General features: G+C 33.7%; 2 protein-coding genes across 6 annotated transcripts in view; one reads left to right on the top strand and one right to left on the bottom strand.

Moving 5' to 3' along the window:
• LOC100177600 overlaps positions 1–1,565 on the top strand; it is a 13,164-nt gene extending 11,599 nt beyond the window's left edge. Inside the window, exons 32-35 of the mRNA XM_018812958.2 lie at positions 457–628; positions 706–855; positions 980–1,082; positions 1,306–1,565. Of these exons, the coding sequence (XP_018668503.1) occupies positions 457–628; positions 706–855; positions 980–1,082; positions 1,306–1,348 (468 nt within the window). The 3' untranslated portion in view covers positions 1,349–1,565. The remainder of the gene's footprint in view (positions 1–456; positions 629–705; positions 856–979; positions 1,083–1,305) is intronic.
• Positions 1,566–1,698: 133 nt separating this feature from the next.
• LOC100175283 lies at positions 1,699–13,556 on the bottom strand. Of its 5 annotated transcripts, none has more exons than XM_002121568.5 (17): positions 13,427–13,556; positions 12,882–13,063; positions 11,163–11,400; positions 8,351–8,533; positions 8,147–8,295; positions 7,674–7,783; positions 7,394–7,518; positions 7,250–7,338; positions 6,543–6,999; positions 5,898–6,070; positions 5,699–5,847; positions 5,448–5,637; positions 4,632–4,724; positions 4,495–4,576; positions 3,851–4,082; positions 2,695–3,768; positions 1,699–2,263 (listed from the first exon to the last, which is right to left on the bottom strand). In XM_002121568.5, the coding sequence occupies exons 1-17, from the start codon at positions 13,499–13,501 to the stop codon at positions 1,932–1,934; spliced, it is 3,933 nt and encodes a 1,310-aa protein (XP_002121604.1). In that variant the 5' UTR covers positions 13,502–13,556; the 3' UTR covers positions 1,699–1,931. The 5 variants fall into 5 exon arrangements, with proteins under 5 accessions (XP_002121604.1, XP_026691165.1, XP_026691164.1 ...); XM_026835364.1 differs by having other exon boundaries at positions 5,711–5,847; XM_026835363.1 differs by having other exon boundaries at positions 8,357–8,533.
• Between the last annotated feature and the right edge of the window lie 3,375 nt (positions 13,557–16,931).

Genomic DNA, 16,931 nt, shown 5'->3' with positions numbered 1-16,931 from the left:
TTACCAACCCGGGCATGTTGTCCGACGTATCCCCAGACACGTGGTGACATAAAAAAAGCAAAAACATAGCCGCCTGTTTACCTCCTGCTCAAAATCTACGTTTGCTTATTGAAGTGTTGCTTCTAAACTACGACTTCCACCGCAAAAGAATTAATTTCGGCTATCAGTAACCAAACTATACCCTTACAACCAAAAACTTAAAAAGTAGATATTTCTGTTAAACTAACTTTTTTTATTTTAACTAATCGGTTGAACTGTGCATGCCCCCAAACATTATGCTGCTTTGTAATGGAAACAATAAGATTCGTTAATAATGATATCACAATGCTCTATTGTGACGTCATGTACATGGTCCGAAGTATCCCCGCGTCCGAAGTATCCCCGGTCTCCCCTAAATAAATAAATTACAGAAAAAATCATTTTCATTTTAAACTAATTGTAAATATACCTTTGCAGGTTAGTTTTAAAGTCCAGTTTTACAATGATGAACCAGATGATACAGGAGCAGAACCAGAAGTACCACCGCATGATATAGTCCATGAAGAAGTACAAAACACATTCAGAAAGTTGCCAGATATTGTTAAACTTAGCAGGGGAAATATAAATCCTGATAAAACATTCATTGGACGTAAGTGTTTTGTACTTCTTTAATAAGTACTTGCATTGTCTTGTAAATCTTAGTTAAATAACAAACTAATTTCCCAGCATTCAATCCATGTTTGGATGATTTGAGACAAGATTGTCATATAAATGCATATTGCATTGGAAATATGACTGCACGATCATACACATGTGTTTGCAAAAGTGGATTTACTGACCAAAGCACATTTCTACCTGGTAGAAACTGCACACAAGGTATTATGGACATACATTATTTTTTTTATTGAACAGCTTCTATGTAAAACACTTTTGGTTGTAAAAAACGTAAATGTATTATTTGTATAGAACATTTTTAATTTTTTTGTTTTTGTTTTTTTAGTTGCAGAATCCAACACGATGGTGCTAATACTGATCATTTTGGCTGTAGTATTGATAGCAGTAATTGCTGCTCTGGTGTTTATGGTTTACCGTAAAGTTACAGCGTAAGTACAGTGTGTGAAAATTTGTTTAATACTAGGTAAAAAAAAAACTGCAAACATAATTGAATCACAATGTACATTTCGTAGTTGGGTTAAGACTCGTCTATCCGTCAACACATGTTTAGTTTCATCCAATTTAAGATAAGATTAATATGGAAGTTATATATATTTAACTTCTAGATATATTTTATTTTCAATGAATATTAACTTATGTTACTTCATACAGACAAGCAAGCTTTGCAGTTACTGCAGCAGCCAATGCTGTATAGTCTACATCATCCATCCTGGTTTATTCGAACATATATTTTCAAGGATATTCTTGTTTCAGCAGTTTGGATAAACAGTTTCAACTACTTCTACATAAAAATGATTTTTTAATCTCTAGTTTTGTAAATTTTGTAGTACAAATAAATATTTAAAATAATTGGGTTAAAAATGTGGTTTCATAATATTTTCCGGAAAGGAAATTGTTGATGCTAAAACAATGTATAGATTTAAAGTGGGTAAAGTTTGTTTATGTTGAGATCCATAGATAATGTTATGTTTGTCTAAAACATTCTTTGTATTGCCATCAAGAAGTGCTATAATATCTAAACCAATATGATTTACCCCATTCATATAAAGCAATTTTGCTAGGTTCCATGACCTTTATGAATTTGTACAAATTTATTTTATAAAAGATGACATGAGAAAGGAAATAACCACATAAGAAATAAACATTTTACATTTAAATTTATGAAAACAAAATATTTTCTTAATATTTTTAACTAATAAATCAATATATTAATCAAATAAGTAAGCTAGAATGCTATTAATATCAGTTCTGCCAACAAAATCACACTGTTTACAAATTCAAATAACTGATGCGATGTTTACGGTGACTTTTGTCACACCTCGTACATCCACTTCTTCTTCTGCAACCTCTGATTCATCTTCCTTTATATTCCTTTCAACATTGCTTTCACTTCTACTTCTTTGTCTGGTTAGGGGCACCCCCTCACTCTGCTCTAAAACTATAAGATTGTCATTCTTTGCAGCGGTTTGCTTTTCGTTAGATAATATAGGGTTTCCACCAGCAGCAACATCATCGTAACCAGTGAATTCTGTCTTAGACTCAGACAGATTCCCATTATTTAAAATTTTCTTTTCGTTTTCTTTTGTGTTTGGATCCTCACTTAACCCATCTGAAACAAAACAGTACATAAATTTTACTTCTATTTATAAATATATATTTAGAATTTCCCCAAATTTATTAAACTAAAGGACACATTTCTTAGTTGTCCCAATTGTCAGCCATACATAACAAAGTGAAAAATATCAAAATCGTATTTTACCCACAAAGGTACATAAAGTAACTAATAAGCTGGCAACAAAACACTTGTTATAATTACTATAGTTGCCCTGACACATGAGGTTAAATAAGTTACATTCGTTTATATGTAGGTTAGGTTTAATGGCAATAATTTTTGACCAACACAAATTTTTATTCACAGAGTTTTTAAAAGACACATTAATTCTTAATCATTTGTAATTTTAATATATATAAACTTCGTCATAGTGAATGAAAAGAAAAATTAATTGCTGTTACGTATGACAAGATATCTGAACTTCTTACCAAAATCTGGAACTGCAGGCTGTTCAAGCAGAGGGGGAGGATTATACTGAGTTTCAGAATCCACAACCTCATTTGATTTCATATTGCTGGCTTGTTTTGTTTTACTGTCTGGTTCATTATTATCATGAACATCCTCTTGTACTTCTTCTACTTCATTTTTACCAACTAACTCTTCTTGGGCATTTTTTGGCACTTCATGTTGAGTATCCTTTACCACGTTTTCTCCTATTTTATCTGCAGTAGTTTCTGTATTATCTCCAGTAGGTATATTCACTACAACGCTTTCCAAACCGTAAGCAGAGTGACGACTAAGTCGTGATTTGGCGGAACTCGTATTTGACCGTGAAATCACATCGCGATGATCAGCTGATTGATTTTTTCCATTGTTTGTTTGATCAAGAGTAAAGGAATTGGACTGAATAGGGGAGTTTGGAGAAGAATTTCTTTTTGTTAGTCCAAGATCGCGATAAATTAGATGGATGTTTTTGTCCAAGTTTAATCTCACTGGATCACCATGAAGTGTGAGTTGGTTTGGTTGGCGCTTATTTTGAATATTGTTTGCATTTAGATCTGCCAATTTTGTAAAGCCAGTATTATGTCCACCAGCAACATTTGCAGAATTCCCTTTTCCTTCGGCTGCAAAAGTTTTCCGTTCAACAATATGTTTGCCAGAGAAACCCCCAAGACTTTTACAAATTATCCCACTTGGTTTATCCATTGTATTTTGTTTCTTTTTGGCTTCACTTTTTTTTCCCATTTCCACTTTGCAACTATCATTCAGTTTGTCATATGGCATACTTGTATTAGTAGAGGAAGGTTCATGAGATGGGATGTTTAAGGAATGTGAGATTTGAATAAATCCAGGTTTTTTGACCAATTTTTGAAACTTTATTTCTGCATCAAATGGTTCAACTTTATTTTGTCTGTGTTCTTCCAAGTAAATAGGATCACGTCCATGTGAGGATCTTGAAATCTTTTTTGCTGACTTGAAACTACCACAGCTTTGACTAGACTTGAGCGCAGTGATTGCAGATGAAGTAAAACCTCCAGCCCTCCGTGGTGTGCTACCTAAACCTATAACAAGTGACAAACATAACAACACTAACAACTTTTTTGAAAAAAAATGTGTGAAGACAATATTAAAATAAAGACATACCATGTGTACTTTGCACAGTATAACGTGGACTTGCCACTAATGAATGATTTGGAGAAACCATTTTGCTTGAAGCAACTTTATCATGAGTAATATTATGTTTCGAATCTTGTCGAAACAATTCAAACGAATGTTTGAAAAAGGAAAGTGGTGATTTTGGAGTGTTTACCGGTACAGTGGTTTTTGTACCAGGCACAGCACCGTATCTTGATGTTGAATCGCTTTCAACTCTCTCCTAAAAATATAAATGCCGCAATTTAGTCCAGTTTTTCTAATGTCACGAGTCACGACATATGCACATCAACTTAATAGGTTTACTAAAAAAATAAGCTGCACAAATGTCAGTTAAGTTTAATTCTGCCGCCATAGCATAGTTGTAAGCAAGCAAGCCTTATAACCAGAAAGTGCCTGGTTTTGAAAATCTATGCAGCTATCATTTTTGGGATTGGTATTGTTGGACAAAAATAGTTTTTGCAGTCATACAAAAGATAAACGATTACTCACATACCTTCATACTTGCCAACTCAAACACGTTCACTTGGTTTGTCAAACCAACGTAAATGGTGCAAAATATGACACTCGTTTTATACCACTTGATTATCAACATTCATGTAAATGAAAATAAGCTGCTAATAAACAAAACTTACTGGCATTGGAGGGTTTGGTCCATTAGCAACATTGTATGTTTCAAGCCCATTCAGGTTGAGTGAGCTAACCGGAACAGCAGATCTGTGAAACAAAATTAATATTAGTAGTCCTGAAAATGTAGTAAGTGGATGCCTACAAATTAGATGATGGTTGAATATCTACATTGCTGATGATTGCTCCCGACTTCACAGCTATACTGTTTAGTGTGACAGGGTAATTCCGTCTATTCCTGTAATTAAAAATGATTATTAAAATATCATTTAATACAACACTAAAACTCAGGCACGTGGTTTGCGGTTAAAAAGACATCCCGTTTCGTAATTTTCAGTATTGCAAATTGTAAAATTCATATAAAAAATATTTTAATAAAAGCTATTTATAACTGATGCAGCCAGTGTGGCAACCAGCGCGTTAAGAAGGGAATGTCATGCAGATATTTACGTCCAGTCAACGTTATCTCTGACGCGATACAAACGCTTTAGATATTGGTCTTGCACACTAATATATCTGTTCTACTTTATGCGGTAAATTAAGACTAATATTACATTGTTCATACTAAATTAGAAACATCTTTTTAATAAATGAAACATTGGTGTAAGTTTTACGCATGTCTATCGTGGATAATGTAACGATTATTTACGTCAGAATAACTTTGATAAACCATTACGATTGTTACATTACAAATGAGATTGTTATAAAATAATCGTGTTTTGTTCGCTTCCATACGATCTGTAGTTTTTGTATAATTTTTGTTTCTGATGATTAGTTTAAAAAATGCAGGTAAATCGCGATTATGTGAATTTTAATAGCTGCAAATATAATAGCGAAGAGCGACGCTATCAGTAAATTCAAAAAAGTAGACAATCGGGCACAAGCTTTTGAGTTTGGGCTCAGCTCGGCACATCCCTAGCAGCTACAAGCCTTGTAGGTAAACAACACAATCACTAAATACCTGTTCTGAGATGTACTTGCTTCAGATATACCGTTTGACTTTTGCTTAGATTTGTTTTGCTGATTCAAACTATCTTTATCTTGAGAAGATTCATTTCCAACAGAAGTTACTTTCATATTATAATCTGCTTCTTGTCGCATTGCATTTAGCTCTTCACCGCTTATATCATCAGTTTTATAATGCACAGAACCTGGGTTGGTAAATATAAAATGTCACTTAAGGATTTAAAATTTGGCAGTAATGCTAATTACGTGGAAAAAAACCTTTAGTTGAATTTCCAAAAGACGTTTTTACATTGATTTGTAACTGATCTTGTTTTGGCTTCAAAAAACTATGTGCAGTAAATGGGCGCGAAACCATATATACATTGTTCCGACTTTCTTTACCCTGAATGGCATATCTAGAAAAACAGTAATCAATGAAAGTAAAATGATTTAAAATGTTGCATACTCCTCAGCAGCAGCAGATCGCAGTGAAGAAGTTGTAATGTTTAAATTTTGATCCACAACTGACACACTTGAATGTGGTCGATAACCAGTCGATGTCATATGAACAAAATTCATTGGAAGATGATCATAAGATATTAGTTTATGAAATCTGACTGGAAGGGAAGCACTTTTAATCTAAATCAAATACAAAAATACAAAGCTTAATTTATAATAATGTAACCTATAATTTTACATAAGTGCCTTAAAAAAATGTAACTTATTTATCTTTAAACTGTGAGCAAAAGAAACATGTGTGTTTTATTTTGTACCCTTCATGCCCATTTGTGAATTAAAACATATGCAACTTTGTGAGTAACATTTTACTAACTTGGCACATTACTTGGCCTTATCACACTAGTTCAAACAAAAAAATGAAAAAAATACACACCACAATGTTACAAATGTAAAAATTCTTAGCAGATACAATGTGTATATAACAGAACATTCAGGTAACTTTGTTCATACACAAAGGTTGCATACACTGTTACCTGTAAGCAGACATGCTCAAAAAAAGACTATGGGTATGGTGTGCAAATTAGTGCAATATCACACCTGCGTAGTTGCCTTGGCATGAATATAAAAAGTGATAGAAGTAAATTTTCATCACCTTGCTTCGTGGACAATTGTTTCCAAAACTTCCCACAAGAACTTTTGCATCTTGTTTTTTTAACTGTTTTTCCCAAGACAAAGGCTCAGATATCTCTTCCACTATTTTGCTAATATTTTTTACTTTTTTTGATTTTCGAATGGCATTGATTTGACTTTGCTTCCACTTTTCCTTACTTAACCACAAAGAAGGTGAAGCCCCTTCAAGTAATTTCCAAACTGCCTCATCTTCTTTGTCAACTTGAATCTGTGGTTGTTTATTGAAATCAGACAAAGTTGTATCACTACATGATGTTTCAGACACTGAAGTTTCAGCGTATTGATTACTTCCTTTTTCCACTCCAATGTAATGTAAAAGACTAAAATTATGGTTTGCTTCATTACAATGACTTAATCCATGATCTGTACTTTGGCTTTTGGAAGTGGTAGCTTCTTCACTCTCAGAATGGAATGAATCTCTAAAAGAGAAAAAGAATCATAATTTTTAAATGGCATTATAAAAAAGTAAGCAATATTATTATTAGTTGATTGTCAGTATGTGCATTGTTAGGCAGATCATTTTGCATTAATTGCTTCAAAGTGGTTGCCATGTTGGAAGGTAAAGTGTGAGAAATAGACAACCCTAGTTTTAAGGGCTCATGTTGCTCTGCCATACGAAGGTAAGCTGTATACATTCATAAAATCAATCTTCAGTTTGAATAAACTTACGCGATTGATTCTGTTCCACTGTCACCATCACTGATATCATCATTAGAACCATCATCATTACACATGTTGTTTGATACTGATTTTCCCACCTTATTATTAAGCTGTTAAAAATTACGAAGTACCAAAATGGTTTATTAAACAAACCTTCATGGAATTTGAAATCAAGTTTCCGTTAACAGCAATCCTGATACCGGGACTTCCCTGTAACTGCTGTGCCACCTTTTGACTTACTTGTGATTCTATGTTATAGTACTCATCTTGTTGGTCATCTGCAAAAAACGCATTTTTTATATTTTTTATTTTATGTAACAACTCAAATATTACCATTTTCTACAAACACATGCCATAAGGTTTTACACAATTTAAGCATTTCTATAAAACAATTCTGTTACAACATAATTCTTTTAATATCAATTTATGAAACCTGTAAAAGCAGTAAGAACGGGTTTCTTCTTGGCAGAATCACCGCCAGCAAAGGTGTACCACTGTACACTGTTCCCAAACTGTGGAGGAGCCCCCAACTGCCTTTCATATCTAAAAAAAATATTTCGCTTAAATGTATCACTAATAACTATAACTTTTATTTATTTCTTTTGTTTTTTCTATTATAGTAGAAAAGATTGAAAAATTAGTAACGAAAAGATAAGGTATAGCAACAACTGACAGTCATTAAATCACGCTTACCATTAAAACATATTTATATTTAATAGGACGAAAAAAAAACATTACTACACCCAGCAGACATACATTAAGGCACTTATATAGTAGGAAGCGCTACAACTACTCTTTCACAGATTAACTCAGCATATAGTAAATGGAAAAACTTGAATTAATATAATGTTGTGATTTTTATTAATCAAACCAAAGTTATCACAAGGAGTTGCTGTTTTGCACTACCTTGGTACAGTTCTCTTTTCAGCCAGAGGCATTGAATCTACAGTGGTTCCCCATCGTGGCATCTTTTTTTCTTCTCCCGTAATTACCCCAGAGCTAAAGTACTGTGCTGGTGTTGAATTAGATACTACCCACATGTCTTGCTCCTTCACCTGTTATTAGTAAAGTTGATTTTTTATTAATTCTAGTGCAATTATAAATTAAAACCTTAACCGAGGAGTAGGGCCCAGGAGTATTCTGCCACTCCTTGTCATATAAAGTCCTTTGATTCCTTTGACTATTGCCTGTTTTTGATCTTTTTATTGAGTGTTTCGTTGAAATTGTTGACCTATGTGGAGGTCTGCATGGTGCTGACCTTGTATCTCGATATCCAAGCCGAACTTTATGCACCTGTTGTTATCAACAATTTATAAATCAAACAGTTAAAACCAATACCCCAAAGTTATAAAAATATAGCTGGGGTTCATAAATGTAAAATGATTTGGGCAAGACACTTAACGGCGATTGCTCCAACCCAGTGGTCACTAATAAGTTGTCCAAATTGTCAGCCATATAACATAAATGATTCAGGAATGCACAGCTTTGTGAAACAACGTTTTTCAAAGGAAAATTTTTTTTTTGGTTGTTAGAATTTTGGTTATGTGGAAGGTGGAACCCACTTATAAATTTCTCATTGCCGTATAACTTGACACTTAAAATGACATCACATTTCTCAGTCAGGATACTTCATTAATAAATGTCAACGCTGTGAATGCGACTTATTTTTTCCCATAAAACCAGACCCCACAACTGAAGTTAATGATATTCCGTGCAGTCGCTGACAGGTACAAATCGTTGTTTATTTTATTTCATGACGACACACTGCTGTTACATGATTCCGATGTGGTATATTTTTTTGTTTTTTCTGTAACACAATAACGAGCGGGCTCCCTGCTCAGCCACTGAGTAAGATTTTGCCTGATGATATATTGTGTTCTCGTATATTAGAAAAAAAATGAATATAACTAAGATATCGTGAACTGTTTGGTCTTTGGTTATAAAAGAAATTAATACTAAAGACGGTATATCACCTCTGCATATGAAGTTTGATCAACACGAAGTCATTCAACCCAACCAGCAATCTTATTTATCTAGGGGCAACTAAAAGTCAGACGAGCTAACCACTAAACGACTTTAAAGTAACTAAACAAGCCAGATTGTCATAAAATTAATCATGTTGTTTTCAACTCTTGCAACATATAGTAGGGTTGGGGAAAATGGATTGGTTTGACAGACTAGATTTTTGTTAATTTTTTTTACAGATCCCCGTTTAATGATAATCAGAAAAATAATGTTACAGATTTATTTAACAGTATTATCCCTACTTAATAAAACGTGCGCTAATGACGAATACTGTTTTTAAATAATAAAAAATATGTTAAATAGAAACCGTATTTTTGAATAGGGAAAAATGCAAAATAGTAAGGTGCTAACTTTATATACTCCCTACAACCTAGTAAAACCTATAAAATTTTGTAGTTTTCGAGCGCGAAATATTAAACTAGTTTCATAGTTTAATAAAAACAACCTTGAATATTCCGTAGAGTTTTTAGTTTTGTGAAAAAAACTGAGGTATAAACATGAAGAAAATAGGCAGGGGTCAATATCACATTGATTTAAGATGCAACAAAAAATATCGTTTTATAGTTATATATATAAACATGATATGGCAAAAAAACTAGAAAAGTCGGTTAATTTCGGTAGCTTAACTACAAGTTGCAAAACACTGTTAATGTAAATATATTTCAATTTGAAGTTCCATCTTCCCCCACATTGTAGTTTTGTATGTTTTCATTGACAAACTTTAAAATTGTTGCTTTTAATTCAATGATTTATATCTCAGGGTTAATTAAAACATAATATACTGATATAACAATATAAAATATGGAAAATATATTCAAAATTCAGTCATTTGCACTTAGAAATAATTTATGAGAAGTGGCTTGTGCGAAAAATAGAGTAGTAATACCCAATTTGTAGCAGAAAATGTAAACTTTAATAACATTTATTATCATTTTTCTGTTATTACAAGTTTATATACATTTGTAGGATACAATATTTATCCATTGATGTTCGAACATTACCCATTGTCGTTCAAACAATACCAATTCATGGAATAATATAATGTAGGCAACATGTTAAAAACTATAGCATTAGGGCAATAAAAAGAAGGAATAAACATGGTTTCAAAGCGTACAGTATTATTTCGTGTTATTTACGTGTATTGCTAATAATAAATACACTTATAGTGGGGTGGGGGAAGATGGGACACCTTTAGCCCAAAAAAAATAAATATCCTGATCGTATTTTAAACGATATTCAGTGCTAAAAGTGTCCCATCTTCCCACACTCTACTATATATTATGTTTTTCTTGAATTGTTGTCAATTAATAAAGGAATGGTAGTACCAATTCGTTTTATTACCCAAAAACCGCCATTTATTTTGATTTTGGAAATATTTGGCAATATGTGCCAAGCCTGTGTGTATAAGTGTCGCATTTCCCCCCACTTTACTATATGTGTGGTAGTCTTCTTTTGTAATAATCTAAATCTAGCGTTATTTTGCTTTAATCGTAATTGTTTTTGCCTGTAAATATTTTCAATCATTCAGTAAAAAGCATTAGCCCATCTACAAAGGAGCTAATAAGTGAATGTAACTTAATTTTATGCGCGAGGCGGGGCAACGACAGTCGCATAACACAGCTATGTTCTTTTAAATAACTTTGTGGGTATTTTTTTTAATTTTGTTTGTAATGTATGGCTGACAGTTTAGTCAATCCATTAGTGATGACCTATGGCTTGCCAAGGACACACACGCATACAATAATAGCAGCGAGGAGCCTTGTAACCATACCCTACGGGTGTGTGGCAAGCGCGCTAACCACTGTGCCAACACGCCGTGCAGTTTCAAATTGTAACTTATACTGCGTTTTGTATGTTCTAAAGACTACAAGTAAACTTCTTATGTTTAGAATTTAACCTGAGGTTGTCTGTGTGTCAACGGCTTTTTAACTATCTCGTTCATCACATCATCGCGTGCGTCACTTGATCTTAAGGTTACTCCAGGTGGTGTGAATGACAATCGTTTTACAGAGGTCCTCGTAGAAGACGCAGAAGTAACCTCTGATCGATGAATTCGACGACGTTGTGGGTTCACGGAATACTCACAGTATGACGGAGCAGGCATATCTTTGAATGTTTTGTACGATAGAGCTGATCTGTTAATTCAAAAAAGTGTCCCAATTTACCCCACTCTACTATAGGTATATACCAGGACTAAATTATACGATAATATTTTCAGCATATTCAGTCACTTGGTATAATATAATTTTAAGCCTTTATTCTAATAAATGGAAAAATCTTTTAATAAGGAAAGCAAAACTATATAGTAGAGTGGGGTAATAAGACTGGAACCTTGAACACATCTTGTCCAACCTTTTAAAAATTAAAATATATGGGTTTTATAGATGATATACCACGAATTAGAACTATCATACTTATTACTTGACAACAACTCAATAATAAAAAAATATTTGATAAACCTATAATATATAGCAGAGTGAGGGAAGATGTCAGACGAGACTTTTTTATTTTATTTTTATGGACCCCATTTAATGATAAAAGTAAAGAAAATGTTACAGATTTATTTGAAAGTATTATCACAGTATTATCATTTTTGTTATTAAATATTTTTTAAATGTAAAATAGAAACAGTATTTTTTTGTATAGGTAAAAAATACGAAACAGTAAGGTCCTAATTTTGAATCCTTGCCAAATCAAAGTAAAGCCATTGAAATTTTGTAGTTTGCAAGTGTAAACGATTAAATTGGTATGACAGGTTTATAAAAAAAACCTTGAACACTTCGTATAGTATGATTTGTCTCATAAAACTAGTTGTTTTTTTTTAAATACGGTGATATAAACAAGCAAATATATGGGAGTATGGCTATAATTCAGAATGACAAAAAAAAACAAAAAAATGTCGTTTCAAGTTTTGTATAAAAAGTTTACACGACAAAGAAACTTGCACAACCGGTTTCGGTATATAGGTTGACTACATGTTGCAGAATACTTTTAACATAAAAATCAAAATTAACAATGATTCTAAACTGTATCGTCTCTCCCGGCGTGTTTTCTAATTTGTAAAATAACACCTGTTGTGCGAATTGCTAAATATCTCTTCGTATGTTGAACATACTTCTTTGAACTGTTGTCAAATAACAAAGGTATGATATAATTCGTGGTATCACCCAAAAATCGTCATGTATTTTGACTTAAAATATTGGGTAATACGTGTTTAAGTACCCAATGCTCCCCTATTGTACGTTTTTTCAGCATTAAAAAATATGATGTATTCGTTAAAAAACAAAATGTAATATTTTTAAAACAGAAACTTCCCTTGCAGCGCACTGTAATAGAACTCCCTTACTATATAATATAATATATAGTGTGAGAATTGCTGTTCGTTTACAATTCATTTATTACACTAGCAGCTTTCTGTTCCAGTACATTAGTACAAACTGGCGTTTGTTTCGTCTATAAACACAGATGTCAGTGAGCTAAGTGGAAATATCATCTGAGGTAATTAAAACTCCCAATGGAAACACTAAATGTTCACAAGACAACGCTAATTCCTATTGAAGAAAACAAATGATATATACAATTACAAGCTATTAAAATGCACTGTCGTGTTACCCACTTTAAACGTTTATTAGAAGAATAAAGAATTCTTTCCCTGTCTTCTTTTAAAATTTGGTCAATACTTTTGCTACTGGACGGATTGGTTTTGGAGATGCCAGTCAGGGTGACATTTTCATGAAGATTTAGGTCATCGGTTGGATCTATGACGTCATACTTAGCTTCTATATCTCCCAGTGAACGCTGTAACGGACATATGTAAATATATATATAGTACAATGGGGGAAGATAGGACACTTAAGCACATATTGCCAAATATTTCCAAAAGCAAAATAGATTGCGGTTTTTGAGTAATACCACGAATTAGTACCATCATTCCTTTATTAATTGACAATAATTCAAAATTTTACAAATTCGAAAAAACACAGCAGGATAAGATGGGACAGTTTAAAATCATTGTTAATTTTGATTAATAAGTGTATTTGTAAATAGGAATTCACGTCTTATTTGACAAAGTGTCCTATCTTCCCCCATCCTACTATATTGCCACGAACAGCGATTATACGCAGTGTTTTTTACTAGAAAAGGAAAATTTATTATACTTACATGCTTCGGTTTTTGCAAAACTAATGATGTATGGGCGTCTAAATATTCAAGTGCGGCGATAATTCGATCAGCCATGGTTTGTTCGACCAACAAAACAATAAATATCACCAGCTAATATTTTAGCCTTTTCTATTACAAATGTTGTTAAAACCATAAATGGGTTACGGTGATATTACACACAACAAAAAACAAGATAATGTCCAGTGATGGGTCAGCACATTTAAGTACAGTAAACCATTATTCGAAATAGAAGTGCTGTAAACAAACACTTGTTACTAGTTAAGCGGGTAACTGCTGGTCAATAATCTCAACACTAAATTCTAGTGCATGTAACTGTGCTGGATAACTATACCAGTTCTTTAGTAGCGTGTTACATGCAATTACCACTTGTAATAAAATGTTTTGTCTTGCTTTATTGATTACTGGCTGCCAAAACGAATAGCACCGCGTTGTAATTGTAAGAAATCAGACCTAATCTATACTTGTTAAGCCAACAGATTCCCTACCAACGTTATACAATGAAGCGGCACTGTAGAAACACGACTCCAACAAAGCAAAAAGATTTTCATTGTTGTAGTGTAGCCCAAACTTAAAATCAACAATAGAAGCGAGTCGCAACAATTGGTCGCGGTATGATCCTTGTAGAGTAGGGTGGGGGTAGATGGGACATTTGAACAGGTGAAAAATTGGAAATAGTAAGGTGCTAATTTTAAATGCTCGCCAAATTATAGTAAAGCCGATTAAGTTTTGCAGCTTGCGAGTGTGAACGATTAAATTAATTTTATAGCATTCTAAAAAAAACTTGAACATTTCGTACAGCTTGATTTAGTCTTTTGTAACTAGTAGTTTTGTAAAAAAAAAGAGAAATAAACGTGAGGAAAATAGGCAGGTGTAAAACATGACTTTATTGGGAATAAAAACAACAAAAAGTATCGCTTTTTAAGTTTAATATAAAGTTTACATGGCAAATGAAACTAACACAGCCGGTTAATTTCGGGTACGTTAACCACAACTTCAGAATTCTGTCAATGTAAATATATTTCAATTTGGTGTCCCATTTTCCCCCACATTGTAGCTCTGTAGGTTTTTTATTGCTTGGAAATGTTTACTTCACTCATTTATTTTTAATTCACTCAGTTATACCTCAAGGGTTATTCAAATAGAATATACTGATATAATAAAAAAATATTACATGGAAAATATATTATAGAAATTCAGTCAATTGCACAACTTATCGGAAGTGGCTTGTGCAAGAAACAGTAATGAATGAATGTAACTTACTTTATCTTTGGGTGGCTGGAAAACGACAGTCGTTACAGCACAGGTGTTATTACACCACATACCAGCTTACGAGTTACCATGTATGTTACTTTGTGGGTGATTATTTTTTAGGGTGATTTTTTATATGTATGGCTGATAATTTGGACAACCCATTAGTAACCACTGGGTTTGGAGCATTTGCCGTTAAGTGTTTTACCCTATGATACATACGCCCATAATAGTAGCAGCGACGAGGCTTGAACCCATTACATCTGGATTACGGGCAGGCAAGCTTCCCACTTTGCCACGGCGACGGACAAGTGTATTGCAATACCCATACAATATAAAGCAATACCCTATTTGTAGCTAAAATGTAAACTGTATGAATAGTTATTACCAATTCTCTGTTATTCCAAGTTCATATACATTTGTAGAAAACAATATTTAAAAATTGAAGTTCGAATATTGCCCATCTTTAAAGGGTTAGGTCGTTCGGAAAAATCAATCGCATACAATAATGCTAAAAACTATAGCAGTAGGGCAAGAAAAATATTGTTTAAAACATTTTAAACTGTCCCATCTTATCCTGTGTGTTTTTGAATTAATACATTTTCACTTGTTGTGCGGATCGCTAAATAACTCCTCGTGTGTTTTAATATATTTTTTTTAAATTGTTGTCAACTAAGGTATTATAGTAGTGTTACGTTGTGGTTATATATGGGCTTAGAGCCCACATACGCTTATTTACTTTCATTGCGATCCTTATATTAGTTGTCGATTTTATATTCGTTTACCTTATCACTTCTACACACTTCTTTACTTCTTTTGTTCATTATTGTCACGCTTGGTTTCTTTGATTGCTCACATGTTTGCTCAAGTCTCGCCGTTTTCTGTGGTTGATTACTGTAATTTGCGAGTTTTCCATTTCTTGCTTCGATTCGCTTCTTGGTGTGCAAGGTTAGTTCTTGTTGTAGCGTGTTGATGAACGGTCGTGTAATTGTTTTATTGTGCAAAGTGTTATTTCAGACGGTTTACATTTACAAGATACGGTATTTCTTAGTGGTTACCTTGCATCAGTGTACGTTAACTCGTTTATCGGTCATTGCCCCTTTTATATTGTAGAACGTCTGTCTTTATGTTTGCTTTTATTAAAACGATATGCGATTTTATACAGTGTTTTAGTTTAGAGCAGACTACGACAGGCGGGCCTCGCGATTGGCCGTTAAAGGCAACTTCCCGGACCAAACACCTCAAACACGTAACGGTACTAATTCATGGTATCAGCTAAAAATCCGTCATGTATTCTGATTTTGGAAATATTTGGAAATATGTGCTTAAGTGTCCCAACTTCCCTACTGTACTATATATAGTAGAGAGGGGGTGATGGGACAGTGAGGCACATATTGTGTTTAATATTTCCAAATCCAACATAAACAAAGCACATATTGTCCAATATTTTCCAAATGGGGGTCTGTAAAAGCAAATTAAAAATCTCGCCTGACAAAGTGTCCCATCTTCACCCACTCCACTATAGTAGGATTAGGGAAGACGGGATACCTTTAGCACAAAACATCCAAACATCCTGATCCTGTCTAAAACATTTAACAATGGCATATGGGCGTCGTACGGTTTTTATAATGCTGTTGTAGCGGTTGATTGTGCTCTAGCACAGATTTAATGATATAAAGATAGCTAAATTTATTATTAATACATAAAGATTGAATATAAAGCAACGTTGTATGGCGAAAACAAAAGCATGACAGGAATGGAATGCAGTTTCGCTGCTTTCGTAACATCTACTTTCCCGTCATTCTAGTCGTGATATTAAAACAATTACCCAGTTGTGTGTATGCCAGGCGAGGCAATTGCCACATGCCAATGGCGCGTTTTATTGTTTTGCTACACGTGTTTTTCGTTATATAAACCTTTCACTTTCCTCTACTGTCAGGCAGTACGGTGCTTGCAATACCCTGCTGTTCTCACTTTGTCTTGTAAGCTCGATGTCGCTCGTTCTCCGTACAATAAACTGAGATGTGCCGTACAATTGTCATACATCGGTGTGCAATGCGTTGCGGAGTCGGATAGCGTGTGCGTCGGGGCAGGATGGAACAGCGTCGTCGCGAGGCTGCGGAGCGCGAGCAACAACTTCAACATTGGCCACCCCCCACACTGTGAATGTTCTTTGTTAACTACCAAATGGGACGAGAAAAAAGGATGAACTTTTATAGCATGTCGCTGGTACAAC

This window comes from Ciona intestinalis, chromosome 8 (assembly GCF_000224145.3).
Source record: "Ciona intestinalis chromosome 8, KH, whole genome shotgun sequence".
Lineage (NCBI taxonomy): Eukaryota > Metazoa > Chordata > Ascidiacea > Phlebobranchia > Cionidae > Ciona > Ciona intestinalis.
This window is presented reverse-complemented; position numbering and strand designations above follow the sequence as displayed.